General features: G+C 37.7%; 1 protein-coding gene across 2 annotated transcripts in view; it reads left to right on the top strand.

Annotated features, from left to right (window-relative positions):
- Positions 1-14,421, top strand: part of LOC145979833 (lysosomal alpha-glucosidase-like) — a 74,161-nt gene that overhangs the window by 41,090 nt on the left and 18,650 nt on the right. For both annotated transcript variants that reach the window (XM_083112860.1, XM_083112859.1), the window contains exons 13-15: positions 3,772-3,888; positions 10,299-10,398; positions 13,001-13,130. In XM_083112860.1, the coding sequence (XP_082968986.1) occupies positions 3,772-3,888; positions 10,299-10,398; positions 13,001-13,130 (347 nt within the window). The remainder of the gene's footprint in view (positions 1-3,771; positions 3,889-10,298; positions 10,399-13,000; positions 13,131-14,421) is intronic.

Here is a 14,421-nt window from a genome sequence, read left to right as displayed (position 1 = left end):
AACGACAGATGAGGCATAATCTTGGCTTCTGAAAAGTGAAAAGTTGAGTTGTTGTGCGAGACGTCACTTAAAAGTTAATTTCCTGAACAAGATGTTTACTTCTGATGTTGCCATCAGACTATTTCATGCAGCAATATATGGTCTGTGAGTTTGTGTCACTCGTGAGGAGTTTGGATATTTGACATTTTCAGAGGGATGGATGGGCTTTGGCAAGTGTATTGTGGATGGAATTTGGTGAAGAACAATGGTAAAGTTCCCTGTGCATATAGCACCGTGCCATGAAGGCATATTTAGGGAATATAGGGGGGTAGGACCCTCACATATTCTCGATCTTGGCCATTTTGGAGACGATATGATCAGCACCATGCTCCAGCCACCTTTACCCCCAGGATTGACCCCAGGTACCGATTGATTCAAGGCTGAGTGAGCCCTAGAGCCACTTTATGCGGGGAGAAGGCCAGAAAAATTCTGACCTTTGATCACCCACCAAGGGAATCGAACCAGGGTCTCCTGCATGGCAGTCAGGCACTGTACTGACTAGACCACCCTGACTCATGACGAACAATGGCCAGGAAGAAATTTAGAATGGAATTTAGTCTATCTAAATTTGAGACGCATTCCACAAACAAGATCGGAGAGCAGTATTCAATTTTAAGTTAAATGAAAGATTTTTAAAAAGAAAAAAAAGTGTTGAGAGCAGACAGGCTCTTTATTTCGGTAAAATGATAGAGTAGATCCAGCATATGCATGGAACCCTTAGTGACTGCAGAGATGAGCTCAGAATAGGAGAGTTTCTCATCAAATATAATGCCTAGGTCCTTCTGTGAGGCAACTCTTTGAACACAATTATTTTTAATGAAGTATTTTATGTTGTTCAAAACGTAGATTAATATTGGTAAGTGTTCCACTCCAATTTATATGCATTAGTTTACCAGAGTTTTGCTTCAAGATATTCAAGAATTAAATCAGAATATTAAAATACCTGTTATGTAATCACAAAATACAGTTTTTCACAACTCTTTGAGCAAAATAAAAGGAAACTTTAACACATTGACTGCCGTGTGTATGATATGTCATACACATGGCTTCTTGCTTCTGGGCCACGTGTATGCTACTCCATACACAAACAAGAACCTGATTCTTGGCCGCGTGTATGGAAACGCATCCACAGTTCAAGCAAAACTATATGACTGTTAAATAGCCGTGGCGTACAGCTAAGATGGGGCAGTAATAATTTTAATTTCTGTAATGTCTTACAAGAGTAAAAAAATCTTCAAAACTTTATGTACGCTTACGTATTCTTTTCACTAGTACAAATGTATTGACAACTAAAAAAGAAGGGTAAATGTGCAAATACATTTTTTTCTGGTTGGAATTCACAGCAAACGATTATACATTATGGAATACATTGCTAGTTCATCATAATTCTTACAAAACGATTCGTTATATAATATTTTTTTGTAAACTTATGTTCCTTGTAGATGTATAGTTAGATATAAGGATGACATATTTTCTACCGAACACTTTGGAAGTTCAATGATTTTTGTTGAAACACTCCCGGCACACAAAAGGATTTTTGGGACATTTGTCAAATACTGTCTTCACCCACCTGGCAAACTTCCTCCCTGTCGAGTCAGAATTTCCACTTCTGCCATAGATTTTGTAGCAATGTCCACAGCGTCCTTGCTTCTTTCTTCCATTATCCCCTACTTTGTTTATCAAGTGATGAGTTTGAGTTTTTCTGCCTAATTGCACAGGTAAAGTGAGTTTGCTGTCCAAGAGGTAATTGTTCAGAAATAATATTTAGGATTACAAGTTTCCTGAATTCATTTATGTTACTGGACTGGATGCAGTCACTGTAGAGTCTTTCGCAGGGCATTCCCATATGAAGCGAATTGATCACTTACGTCAATGAAGGACTTGCTAGTAATGTAATCAATAATTGCGGTAGGCTTTCTAATTTCTGAACCACGTCTTTCTGTTACAGTTACCTCTTCAGCAGAGTGATCTGTAGATAGGACTAACACATCTCTCTTATCTTTCCACTTCAGAATAGTCACACCTTCCTGAGTTTCCATTCCTACAATATCACCTTTCCTCAATTTATCTTGAACAACATCTGCTGGCAAATATTTACAGTTAGACCTAATTGTACCGATCAGATGGGTATTATTGTCAATGGCAAGGTAAGCAAGAGGAACGCTGGTGTAATAATTATCTGTGTAAAGATGCCGGCCTTCACCGAGAAGATCTCTTACAAGCTGTAACACAACAGTTTCAGGAACTGACATGTTACCGGCCGTTTATATTTCCAATAATGTTCCATGTATAACCCCTGCTGGCACATAACTTGAAAACTTTCACTCCGTATTTATTCTTTTTGGAAGGGATGGACTGCCGAAATGAAAGTCTTTCCCGCCACGGTATCATACTTTCGTCGACACAATTTTTTTCCCCTGGTGTGTATATTTCTTGGAATTGTGAAATGAGTTTGTTGGTGATGTTCGTAATTTTATGTAATCAATCATTAGGGACAGCACGTGAATTGTCTGCAAAATGCCACATTCGTAGAAGCAGTTCAAATCTGTTTCTACTCATTATACTTCGGGGAAGAGGAAAATCAAACAAAGCACTAGTGCTCCAGTAGTCTGATAATTTTGGTACTTCGATCACCACAAAATTTTAAAATAGCATGATATTCATAAAGAACAAGACAAAATCTGGTAACACAAAGCGAATAATTATGTGTATGAAATCATATACACGTGGCATACAACGTCAAATTGAAAACCTACGCCGCGTGTATAGAAATGCATACACACCACAAAAACCTCAACAATGGGCTTAATTTCAATTGTATTGAGATATTATGCATACACATTTCATTCACAGTCGGTCAGTAACAAGAAAATCGGATTGGCCCAGAAGAGATACATTTTCAGTTACACGGTGGCAGTCAATGTGTTAAATGCTGCATAACTTCCAGGATAATTACACATTGAGAAAGTCTTGTGGCATGGTATTCTTGTGGGGCTCGTGAAAGACCAAAACACTGGCAAAGAATTGGCCGGTTTCAATAAAAAAAAAAATTCAATCGATACTTTTGGATACCAATACCACTGGTATGAACCGATACATCAACATCGGTATCAGCTCAGCCCTGGATGCAAACAATAAGTAATCAAGTACAATAGATAACTATTTTAGTTTTAAACAAAGAAAAAAATGCACATCAGTAGTATGTTACTCCTTAATTATAGAAAAAATCGTCATTTGTAGGAATGAGTTTTGGATTTAATAACATCAAACTTCTTCCAGCATAGAAAGAGATACGATTGCCATAATAGAGAATATAGTGGTTTCCCTTTGTTGACTGTAAGAAGAAATTCTCAAAAGGTAAATTAAAATCTTATCTGATGACTTACTTATCCCAAAAACAAGAGAAAACAAGAGCTTACAATGTCAACACTCGAGAGAGGAAAGCAAGATGTATACCCTATGGTTAGTCATTTTAAAGTTGTAATGTTTAGAGGTAAAATAAATATGACTGTTCCCCACAAAATATATTTTGTATTCGTATTCTTGTTATTTTACATTGTATTTCTGCCACTTTTGGCTAATCGCGAAGATGAGGATGAGTGATGATTAGATGAAATTGGTGAAGGGACACTCACAAAGAACACCCGTGCCCAGGAAACCCTTGCAAAATAATATTTCACTTTGTTACAAGATGATCGAAATGTTTCTCAATGGAAACTTATTTCCTTCCAGGTGTGGCCTGCAGAAGATGCAGCATTTCCAGACTTTATGAAGACGACCACCACAGACTACTGGGCTGGTGAACTTCAAACTCTTCATGAGCTTTTACCATACAACGGGATATGGAATGTAAGCATATATCATTGTATGTATGTGTGTGCCATTGCATATGCAGACAGCGCGGCACACACGGACATATTTTTCATGAATATATTATTAATTTTCAGCAACACCTGCATAATTGCCTTTCTTTTACCAATTGATTTCCAATATCAGTGTCTGCTTAGATTCATAATCCAATGTTCCTTCATGCAATATCAGCCATGCTCAGTTGAGTCACACCATGGGCCATGAATGAGCATTATGTTCAACTTTTGTTTTCAGTCATATTTCACGAAACTTTCATTTATAAAATTTACTTTTTGTATTACTAGTGATGTGTTTATTACTTCCCCCTTCTGTATTACATTTTTTTGTTTCAAAATGTTTATTTGCTTTCAACAAAATAGAGTAGCAAAGAGCTCTAAGAGCTAACAAAAAAACTCATCATACAAGGTATGCTACCGAAGCACTGCTTCGGAATGCAATTCACATTTTGCATAATTCCCAGGATACTTAGACTCCCCGAAAGGGTCAAGATCCATTTTTGCGGAGCCCGTGAAAGACTAAAATGCTGCAAAGCAGTGGCGTGCGGTGTTTTTATCAAGGCAAGTCTGCCTCTTGATGTACTATTGTTTATTTAAAAAATATATATTCAGTACTTCGGCTACCTAAATGGTCACCGCACGCTACTGAAACATATGTTCCTCAAAAGTGTTCTGAAGAAATCTGGTGCTGCATATGGGTTCCACAAATCTTCAATGTACTGGTGAGAAAACTTCATCATTCCAGCTAAATAGAGAAGAATCCCATCTCTCTTCTCTAGTTTTCTAAAAATATATTCAGGTTTTCATTATCAGGGAAGAAAGCTGGAAAACTTTGTGGATAGTCTTTATATTTTTTGCAACACCTCGGACTCCTGATGGATGAATAACTATATTCCACCTTCTTTGTCGATGCTGTGATGGGGAATGTGAATTACACAATGTAGTTTTGTCTTTTCCAAGAAAATCTATGTGCCAACCTCCTAAATCTTTATTCTTCTTTTCCTCCTCCGCATCGGCTAATTCCTCACTGATCACTGTGAGTTTTGCCAGCATCTGTCACGAGAGTCTTCAAACTCAGAAGATAACTTCATGGCCTGTGTCTTTCTCGAGCCACTCACTGATTCTTTTGTCCATATTAGACATTTTTCACAGTATTCACAAGCTGATAGGATGCCAAATCACGTAGAAACTTTTCGAATTGTCAGTTAGCATGACAAAAAATATATAGGTAAGAAAATTCACTAGAAACAACGTAAACGGATTGACTAATTTTAGCATAAATCTAGAAAAAAATGTAATGTGGTCTGTTATGGGTGAGCTCTGTGCTTACTCTGACAGCACTCCTTCTGCAACAGTGCACTCACATACTGCTATAATATGTCTGTTGTTGTGATCAAATTTTCAACCCTTAGCAAGCGAAGGGAGAGTGGCTGATGCAATCAGCTGCTTGCCATGTAACCATGCCCCTGCACTGCCAAAATGTGAATTTCTTTTCAGCACAGCATCATCACCTTTATACAGTGCCAAGTGTTTGTATCACAAGTAAGGGGAAAGTGTATACAATGAAAGAATACATAATATTTATTGCTGTCTAAATTTTTCACAGTGAAGCAATTAATGGAATTATGGAAACATGCGTACACTTGGGCACAAGCAAAGTGGAATATTTTCGTCTGAGGTCACTGCGAGACAAATAAATCTGCAGCAACTGTGAGAACAATAAACAAATGACTCACTTTGGTTCACAAGTTGCCCATGGTATTTCTCTTATTAGTATGACTGTATTGTAAATGACTCCTGATTGTCTGATAAACTTTTAGGGTAGTTACTATGTAACATTTATACAGTAATGTTCATAACTATTCTGAACAATAGTAAATTTCTACAATGTCCATATACTAATAGGAGAAGATAAAAGACAGAGAGATCAGGAAGTAACAGGGGTTTCGAAATATGATTTCTTCCTCTATTGTCCATATCTCTATCATTTTATAGAAACTGAGCGTGAATTGAAATCCCTCACGTGCAAGCGGTCGTAATGTGAGCGTCGCCGAAGACGAAACTATGAGTGTGTTTTTAGTGTTCTATGTGAAACTTTTTCATATCTTTTTAACCATGTTAAAGAAACAGCCATTGAAAATTAACCTTTTGTATTCGTGTATGTGCGTGTGTGTGCGTGTTGTGTGTAGTGTTCATCTTTCATTATATGTAATTATGCTCGAGCTGCTCAGTTGGACAGCCACAAGGATTTCTCTCAACGTAAGTACGCTGTTTCATATCATTAATATACGTATCTGCTCTGTTCCTTCACTCACTAGTAAACAATGTCTCAAACTAAGCAGTTGGTAAACCTGCCCGCGCATGGCGCATCTGGAACTCGCCCCTTCCCTCGGACCCCTAGGAAAAGAGGTAACAGTTTCACAGGCTGTCCGTCGCCCCCGACACTTCCCAACCGGACCCCTCCCCTCCAGTGCCTCACAATCGCGTCAGTAAACATGAGGTCCATCTCGGGAAAAATAGACGAGTTCAGACACATTGTTCTCGAAAGCGAATATGATGTAGTAATCGTCACAGAAAGTTGGCTGAAAGACAACGATGACGCTTCCAGTTTCCATGTCGAAGGCTACACGGTACTTCGAAAGGATCGAGTCCACAAACGCGTCGGTGGCATCGTTGTTTACTGTCGTGCTGATATTCCTGCCCAGATGCTTGACTGCGAAAATGTTGCTCCCGGCGAGGACATAGAAATACTATGTGCGTCATTGAAAGTAAATAACAAATCACTTGGCATAATTGCCGCATATAGACCCCCAAATATCCCCTATACTAGGTTGTCAGTTCTTGAAGATTACATTGCGCACGTGTTTCCTACTGTGGATAATTTAATTGTAGCCGGTGACATGAATAGCGATTATTTATCACCTAATAAACCAGAAACAGTTTTCCTCAAATCAATAGTAGATACTTTCGGCATGACACAAGTCATTCATAAACCCACTAGAATCACAAGAACCTCTAAAACATTAGTGGACGTCATCATTGTAGATGATCCATCCATTGTACACTCCGCTGACGTAACGGTGCCGATCAGCAATTCAGACCATTGTTTGACTTACATCACGGTCCTTCTTGAGAAACCCGACAAATGTTTCAAAATAATTTCGTACAGAAACTACTCATCGTTTGATATGGAGAGTTTTGAAACGGACGCTAAACATTTTCACTGGGACAATATTAAGCACTTAGAGAGTATTGACAAAAAAGTAAACTTTCTTAATAATGGTATTAAGACTATTTTCGATAAGCATGCCCCTATACGTACTGCACGAATAGCCAAGAAAAAAAGTACCGTGGGTAACCGACAATACCAAACTATTAATGAAACTTAGAGATAATGCTCTCAGAAAATATAAACTGACGAACAATCCGTCACATTGGGATTATTATAAAGAACTGCGGGATTTCACCACGTCGGTTATAAGACAGGAGAAGAAAGCCTACCTCTCGTTCCACATCAATAGAAACGTCCATGATTCGAAATTAATGTGAAAAGAGATAAAGAAATGTGGTATTTACGGAAAGGTGGAGCCAAGTGTCCCACACTTTTTAAATGATCCGCATCTGTTGAACACTCACTTTATTGACAGCGCCAGTCCCTCTAACCAAGAAACCAATCTCATCCTCGAAGAGTGCGAACGCTTCCTTACAACTACATTTACTGAAAACGGCGACACCTTCTTCTTTCGACCCGTCAAAGAAGTAGAAATTGCACAACTCGTGTCCAAAATCCGTTCCAATTCCTGTGGCACAGACGGCATAAACCTAAAAATGATAAAGCTAATTCTTCCACACATTCTTTCACCTCTTACTCACTTGATAAATTTCTCGTTACATGAGAACACCTTTCCCCTTGCATGGAAGGAGGCTAGAATCCTGCCCTTGCAGAAGAAACGACACGTGACCGACATGAACGACTTACGACCAATTAGTATATTACCTGTCTTATCAAAAGTTATCGAGAAAGCAGTGTACAAGCAGATAGAAAGTTTTGTTACCAAAAATCAAATATTGCCTGCAGTACAGTCTGGTTTCCGACCTTCCCACAGCACCGCAACGGCGCTCATGAAAGTAACAGACGACATTTTATAAACACTAAACGAAAGTAAGGCTGCAGTCTTGGTGTTGCTTGACTTGTCCAAGGCGTTTAATCTTGTATCTCATCAGCTACTCCTTTCGAAAATGAGTTACTACGGTTTTTCGCCGGGAGCAATAAAATGGTTCCGGTCTTACCTTACTGGGCGAGTGCAATCGGTGACGCTTCCCTCAGGAGCTACATCGACTCCCCTTACGATACCCTCAGGGGTTGCGCAAGGAAGTATTCTAGGCCCTTTTCTATATTCCCTCTTCACCGCCGACCTACCCCTAAATGTACGACACAGTGTACCTCATTGTTATGCAGACGACACGCAGCTGATGATGCCAGTAGACCCCAAAAATGCAAAACCAGCAATTGGTCTCCTGAACCGTGACCTTCATGCTATTTACAAATGGTGTAAACATAATGGTCTTGTAATCAACCCCTCTAAATGCTGCTTTACATTAATTGGTTCTAGCGCTGCCTTAAATAAAATTCAAATAAATGGGTTATCAATTAATATTAATGATGAGAGGGTCCCACACTGCACAACTGTTAATAACTTAGGTGTGACATTTAATGAGAAACTTGACTGGCAAAACCACGTAACGTCTCAGAGTTCAAAAGCTTATGGTATACTTAGATCACTCTATAAATCATCGCACTTACTTTCGACTGATGTTAAATTGCGCCTTATGCAAGCTCTAGTTCTTCCAATTTTCGATTACTGTGACGTTGTTTACGGTGTTAATTTAACAAAAAAGAATGCTAAAATTGCACAAAAAGTACAGAATTCTTGTATACGTTTTGCAAACGAAGGGATCACATACTGCCTTACTTAAATGATGTTAATTGGCTGAATATGACACGACGCAGAAAACTACATCTGGCCTGCACAATATTCAAAATTCTGCAAACAAAAACACCCACATACTTATACGACAGACTCCAATTTAGACACGACATACACAACTACATGACTCGACACTCTAAGAAACTTAATCTGGACAGATTCTCAAAATCCATATTCCTGTCATCCTTCAAAGCTGCTTCTGCATATTGTTGGAATGCTCTGCCACCAGATGTTACCTCGTGTGCGACATATAACAGCTTTAAAAGGGCAGTAACAAAAGTACTTCTACATGAGCTGAAATTACTGAAATATTTAGAAGTGAAAATGTAATGGAATTCGTATGTTATAGTAGTAATTGTATTTTGTCTGTTTTATTGTAGTAGATTTTGCGGGTTAAGTGGTAGAGCAGCCACAGGCTGAACTTCGCCGATGAATAAAGACATTCTAATTCTAATTCTAAGACATTCAAAGACATTCTAAATTCAACACTCACTCACATACTCTCTCTCTCTCCCCCCCCTCTCTCTCTCTCTCTCTTTTTTCTAACACAAAATAGTTCATCACATGACTGCTTAGCGAGAAAAGTAAGTTAATATTATATCAGGGTGGACACTCTAGGACCATGAGATAAAACGCAAGTTTAATTCCCAGATTTCAAGCCAAACTTTCCAAAAATTCAAAGGTGCAAACAGATGTCTTCTCAATTTCAACCTTACATATTACCACCTCTCACCACCCACCCATTCACACGCACATACATACACAAATATATTAACAATATAAATGATCTCTGTGTGATTCGAATGTATCCAAAAATTCTAATTCAATTCAATTAAATGGTATATATATTTAAAACATTTAATTCAAAGTGTGGGATTTGCAGTTGCCATTCCACATACCCAGAATCGAAATACATCTACAAACACAAGTCACAAATGTTACGGAATATATTAATCTATGAAAAATTGTTCATTGTATGAGAATTTCAGACTCAAATTTACCTAATCAACTTCATGATCTTATCTTGCAATAATGTTCCATCTGTCAGATAGAATGTTCTAAGGGCACTAAAAAATTAAACAGATTGAGAGAATTCAATTTTATTTTTCACGTAGCTTTATTTTCCTTCGTCGATAAGAATAAAAGCGAAACTGCAAAAAACTTGCCTCAGGAAATTTATAGATATATATATATATATGTATAAATTCAAAGGGATTTGGATTAATAAAAGTTTTAATTCTTCACGTCTATGGAGAAGAAGTGATGCAGAATTCATGTACAATTCTCGGAGCCAATAATTCATGCAAAATTCTTGGAATTCCCAGTGAGTAGCTACACTGTATATGCACTTATAAATCCTTGGCAATAAATTGAAATGTTGAGATATTTGAAAATTTTCTTTCAGGATATGAATGAACCATCTAATTTTGATACTGGAAAAAGAAACCACTCAAGGAGGCTCGTTTGCCCATATAGCACATGGGACAGTCCGACGTATCAGCCAAGTAAGTTAATTGATACCAGCAAGCAAGAAAAACGGGATAAGCATACCTAAATATGCAATTTATGGGCTTATTAAATGTGACTGCAACCTCTAGGAAACATTCCTGCTTTGAAAAGAATTATGTCCAGGGAAACATTTGTCTGTAACAAATGCATATATGAAGAATATGTTATTGATTTCTTTGTTTTCTTGAAACACGTAGAAAAGTGGCTGTAAAAGTAATTGTTAATTTTAATACACTTTATCTGAAAAAAGCAACTAGACTACAGTTATAACAGAAATAATTAGTTACAGTCACTAAAAAAAGTTACACATTACTTCCAAATACTATCACATGACGTCATGTAAGTCATTACATACAGCTCCTTCCATTTTAATATTGGGTAATTCCAGAGCATAATTGTACTTCATCATGAGGACTTTAAATGCATAAATACTTTTAAAAAATACCAGAAAAATAATTTATTGTGGTATTTAATACGACTGAGCCGATACTTCTTTGTACCGATATCCATCGATATCAATACTTTTATAGATTCCTGCCAGTTCGGTGGCTTAGCATGTTAAGTGGGCACTGAAGTGACCCAGGTTTGAATCCCAGCTTGAACATGGGTGTTATTTGTGAATGTCTGCATCAATGTAATTTAATGTCAAAATAACAAAAGTAAATATCTTACCAGTTCCCAAGTTCCCATCAATATTTAGACCAATACTTGAAATTTGTAACAATTCAAGGCAGAATATTTATAAAATTTAATATAAAAGTTCTCTGTACATCAATCCACCAGTTTTGCATGTGGTATTTTTGATGACTACATGAGACATCCAGACGGGAAAATTTGATATTACATGATTTTTGGTATTTAGCGTTGCTTTTCGGCGATGATATAATGAAATGAATGAAGGGCAGGTCTCCATGGCATATTGCTTAGTGGGCCTCCCGATGACATAGTGCTTTCTTTGTCGCCATGTTATCAAGGGGACCCAGTTTAATACCCGGTGGAGTCACATAGTGGTCACCCACTTTAAACTGTGGGTCTAGTCCCAATTAGCCTTACTGTGCATAAAGTGAACTTAAAACACCAACTGGCCTGGGTATGAGTGTTATTTGTGGGTGAACCTTTATCAATTTCATCATATATTCACTCATCCTCACCATTGCGGTTAGCCAAAGGTGGAAGAAAAGCAACACTAAAAAAAAAAAGACCAAAGGTGGAAGAAAAGCAACACTAAAAAACCAAAAACCAAAGGTGGAAGAAAAGCAACACTAAAAAACAAAAAACAAAAGGTGGAAGAAAAGCAACACTAAAAACAAAAAAAAGGGTGGAAGAAAAGCAACACTAAAAAAAAGACCAAAGGTGGAAGAAAAGCAACACTAAAAACAAAAAAAAGACCAAAGGTGGAAGAAAAGCAACACTAAAAAACCAAAAACCAAAGGTGGAAGAAAAGCAACACTAAAAAACAAAAAAACCAAAGGTGGAAGAAAAGCAACACTAAAAACAAAAAAAAGACCAAAGGTGGAAGAAAAGCAACACTAAAAAACCAAAAACCAAAGGTGGAAGAAAAGCAACACTAAAAAACAAAAAAAACAAAGGTGGAAGAAAAGCAACACTAAAAACAAAAAAAGACCAAAGGTGGAAGAAAAGCAACACTAAAAAACCAAAAACCAAAGGTAGAAGAAAAGCAACACTAAAAAACAAAAAAAACAAAGGTGGAAGAAAAGCAACACTAAAAAACAAAAAAAACAAAGGTGGAAGAAAAGCAACACTAAAAACAAAAAAAGACCAAAGGTGGAAGAAAAGCAACACTAAAAAACCAAAAACCAAAGGTGGAAGAAAAGCAACACTAAAAAACAAAAAACCAAAGGTGGAAGAAAAGCAACACTAAAAACAAAAAAAAGACCAAAGGTGGAAGAAAAGCAACACTAAAAAACCAAAAACCAAAGGTGGAAGAAAAGCAACACTAAAAAACAAAAAAACAAAGGTGGAAGAAAAGCAACACTAAAAACAAAAAAAAGACCAAAGGTGGAAGAAAAGCAACAACAAAAATCAAAAACCAAAGGTGGAAGAAAAGCAACACTAAAAAACAAGAAACCAAAGGTGGAAGAAAAGCAACACTAAAAACAAAAAAAAGACCAAAGGTGGAAGAAAAGCAACACTAAAAAACAAAAAAGACCAAAGGTAAAAATAAAGCAACACTACAAAACAAAAAAGAAAAAAGACCAAAGATGGAAGAAAAGCAACACTAAAAAATGGAAAAAAAGAAAAAGAAACTAATGAAGGGACACTCACAAAGAACATGCATGCCCAGCCTGGGATTCAAACTTGGGACCCCTGGCATCATAGCATGCAGGAACTCTGAAAATTCATTGCCCAGTACCAGGAAAAAAAAAAAAAACAATTGATACTTTTCAATGTCAATACTAGATATCACTTGGTACTGATACTTCATTAACAGCACTGACTCAGTCCTAATATTTAGAAATGCATGGCCTTCCTGGTAATTTATGAAAGTTCTAAGTGTTGTACTAATTAAATTTTGTTTCCTGATACTGCATAACTGGCTAAAAACATTTACTATTCATTTTTTAATTTCCGGTTTAGAAGCTGCAGGCAATGGACACTTGAAAGACAAGACAATATGCATGTCAGCAGTTCAAGGAGAAAATGGAGAATACAGGCATTATGATGTACACAGTCTATATGGTTGGGGAGAAGTCCAAGCTACGTTCAGGTACGTTTTCATCCCATTTTTTACAAAGGAACAAATTCCAACACTACCTTAAGAATTTCATACTCTGTTATATGTAATGGGCGTAACTTGGGACCTAATTTTGAGGGGTCAGAATCGAACAGCCTATAATTTTGAGGGGGGGGAAATTAAAATTGGGCCTAATTTTGAGGGTACGTAGAATTAAACAGGCTAACATTGAGGGGGCAGAATTAAACTGGGCCTAATTTTGAGGGGGTAGATTTAACTTGGGCCTAATTTTGAGGGGGCAGAATTAAACTGGGCCTAATTTGGAGAGGCGGAATCAGCTTTGGGGCCTAATTTTGAGGGGGCAGAATCAGCTTTGGGGCCTAAATTTGAGGGGACAGAATCAGCTTTGGGGCATACTTTTGAGGGGGCAGGATCAGATTTTGAGCTTAATTTTGAGGAGGCAAATCAAACTGGGCCTAATTTTGAGGGGGCAGAATCAGCTTTGGGACCTAATTTTGAGGGGGCAGAATCAGATTTGGGGCTTAATTTTGAGGGGCCAGAATCAAACTGGGCCTAATTTTGAGGGGGCAGAATCAGCTTTGGGGCTTAATTTTGAGGGGCCAGAAACAGATTTGGGGCTTAATTTTGAGGGGCCAGAATCAAACTGGGCCTAATTTTGAAGGGGCAGAATCAAACTGGGCCTAATATTGAAGGGGCAGAATCAGCTTTGGGACCTAATTTTGAGGGGGCAGAATCAGATTTGGGGCTTAATTTTGAGGGGCCAGAATCAAACTGGGCCTAATTTTGAGGGGGCAGAATCAAACTGGGCCTAATTTTGAGGGGCAGAATGAGCTTTGGGGCCTAATTTTGAGGGAGCAGAATCAGCTTTGGGGCCTAATTTTGAGGGGGCAGAATCAAACTGGGCCTAATTTTGAGGGGGCAGAATCAAACCTGGGGCTTAAGTTTGGGGAAGAGATTCGAAAAATTTTCCATCCAATAAAAACAGCATCCAGGATTATTTGCTAAATAACTGTGATGCTTGCGAAATCACAATTACTCTTTATTACTTTGCCCCCGCCAAGTTACGCCTATGTGCAGAGTCATGCAAAAGCTGATCAACATCATGTTTTTCTGCGATAGCAATTTTTCAAACTTCATAGATTCCAGTGAAAATTCTATCTGGCAAAGAAATGACACTTTTATTCTTGTCACGGTAATGCTCTGACATGGAACTACATTTGTTCCATGTTAAGATAATATTGTAAGTTACACAATATGGCTGCATAACAACTTCTTTTTAATAGTTGCTACTCTTCATGGGAAC

This window comes from Lepisma saccharinum, chromosome 26, assembly GCF_977018435.1.
Source record: "Lepisma saccharinum chromosome 26, izLepSacc3.1, whole genome shotgun sequence".
Classification (NCBI taxonomy): Eukaryota; Metazoa; Arthropoda; class Insecta; order Zygentoma; family Lepismatidae; genus Lepisma; species Lepisma saccharinum.
Note: the sequence above shows the minus strand (reverse complement) of the source record. Positions and strands in the feature narration are given on the sequence as shown.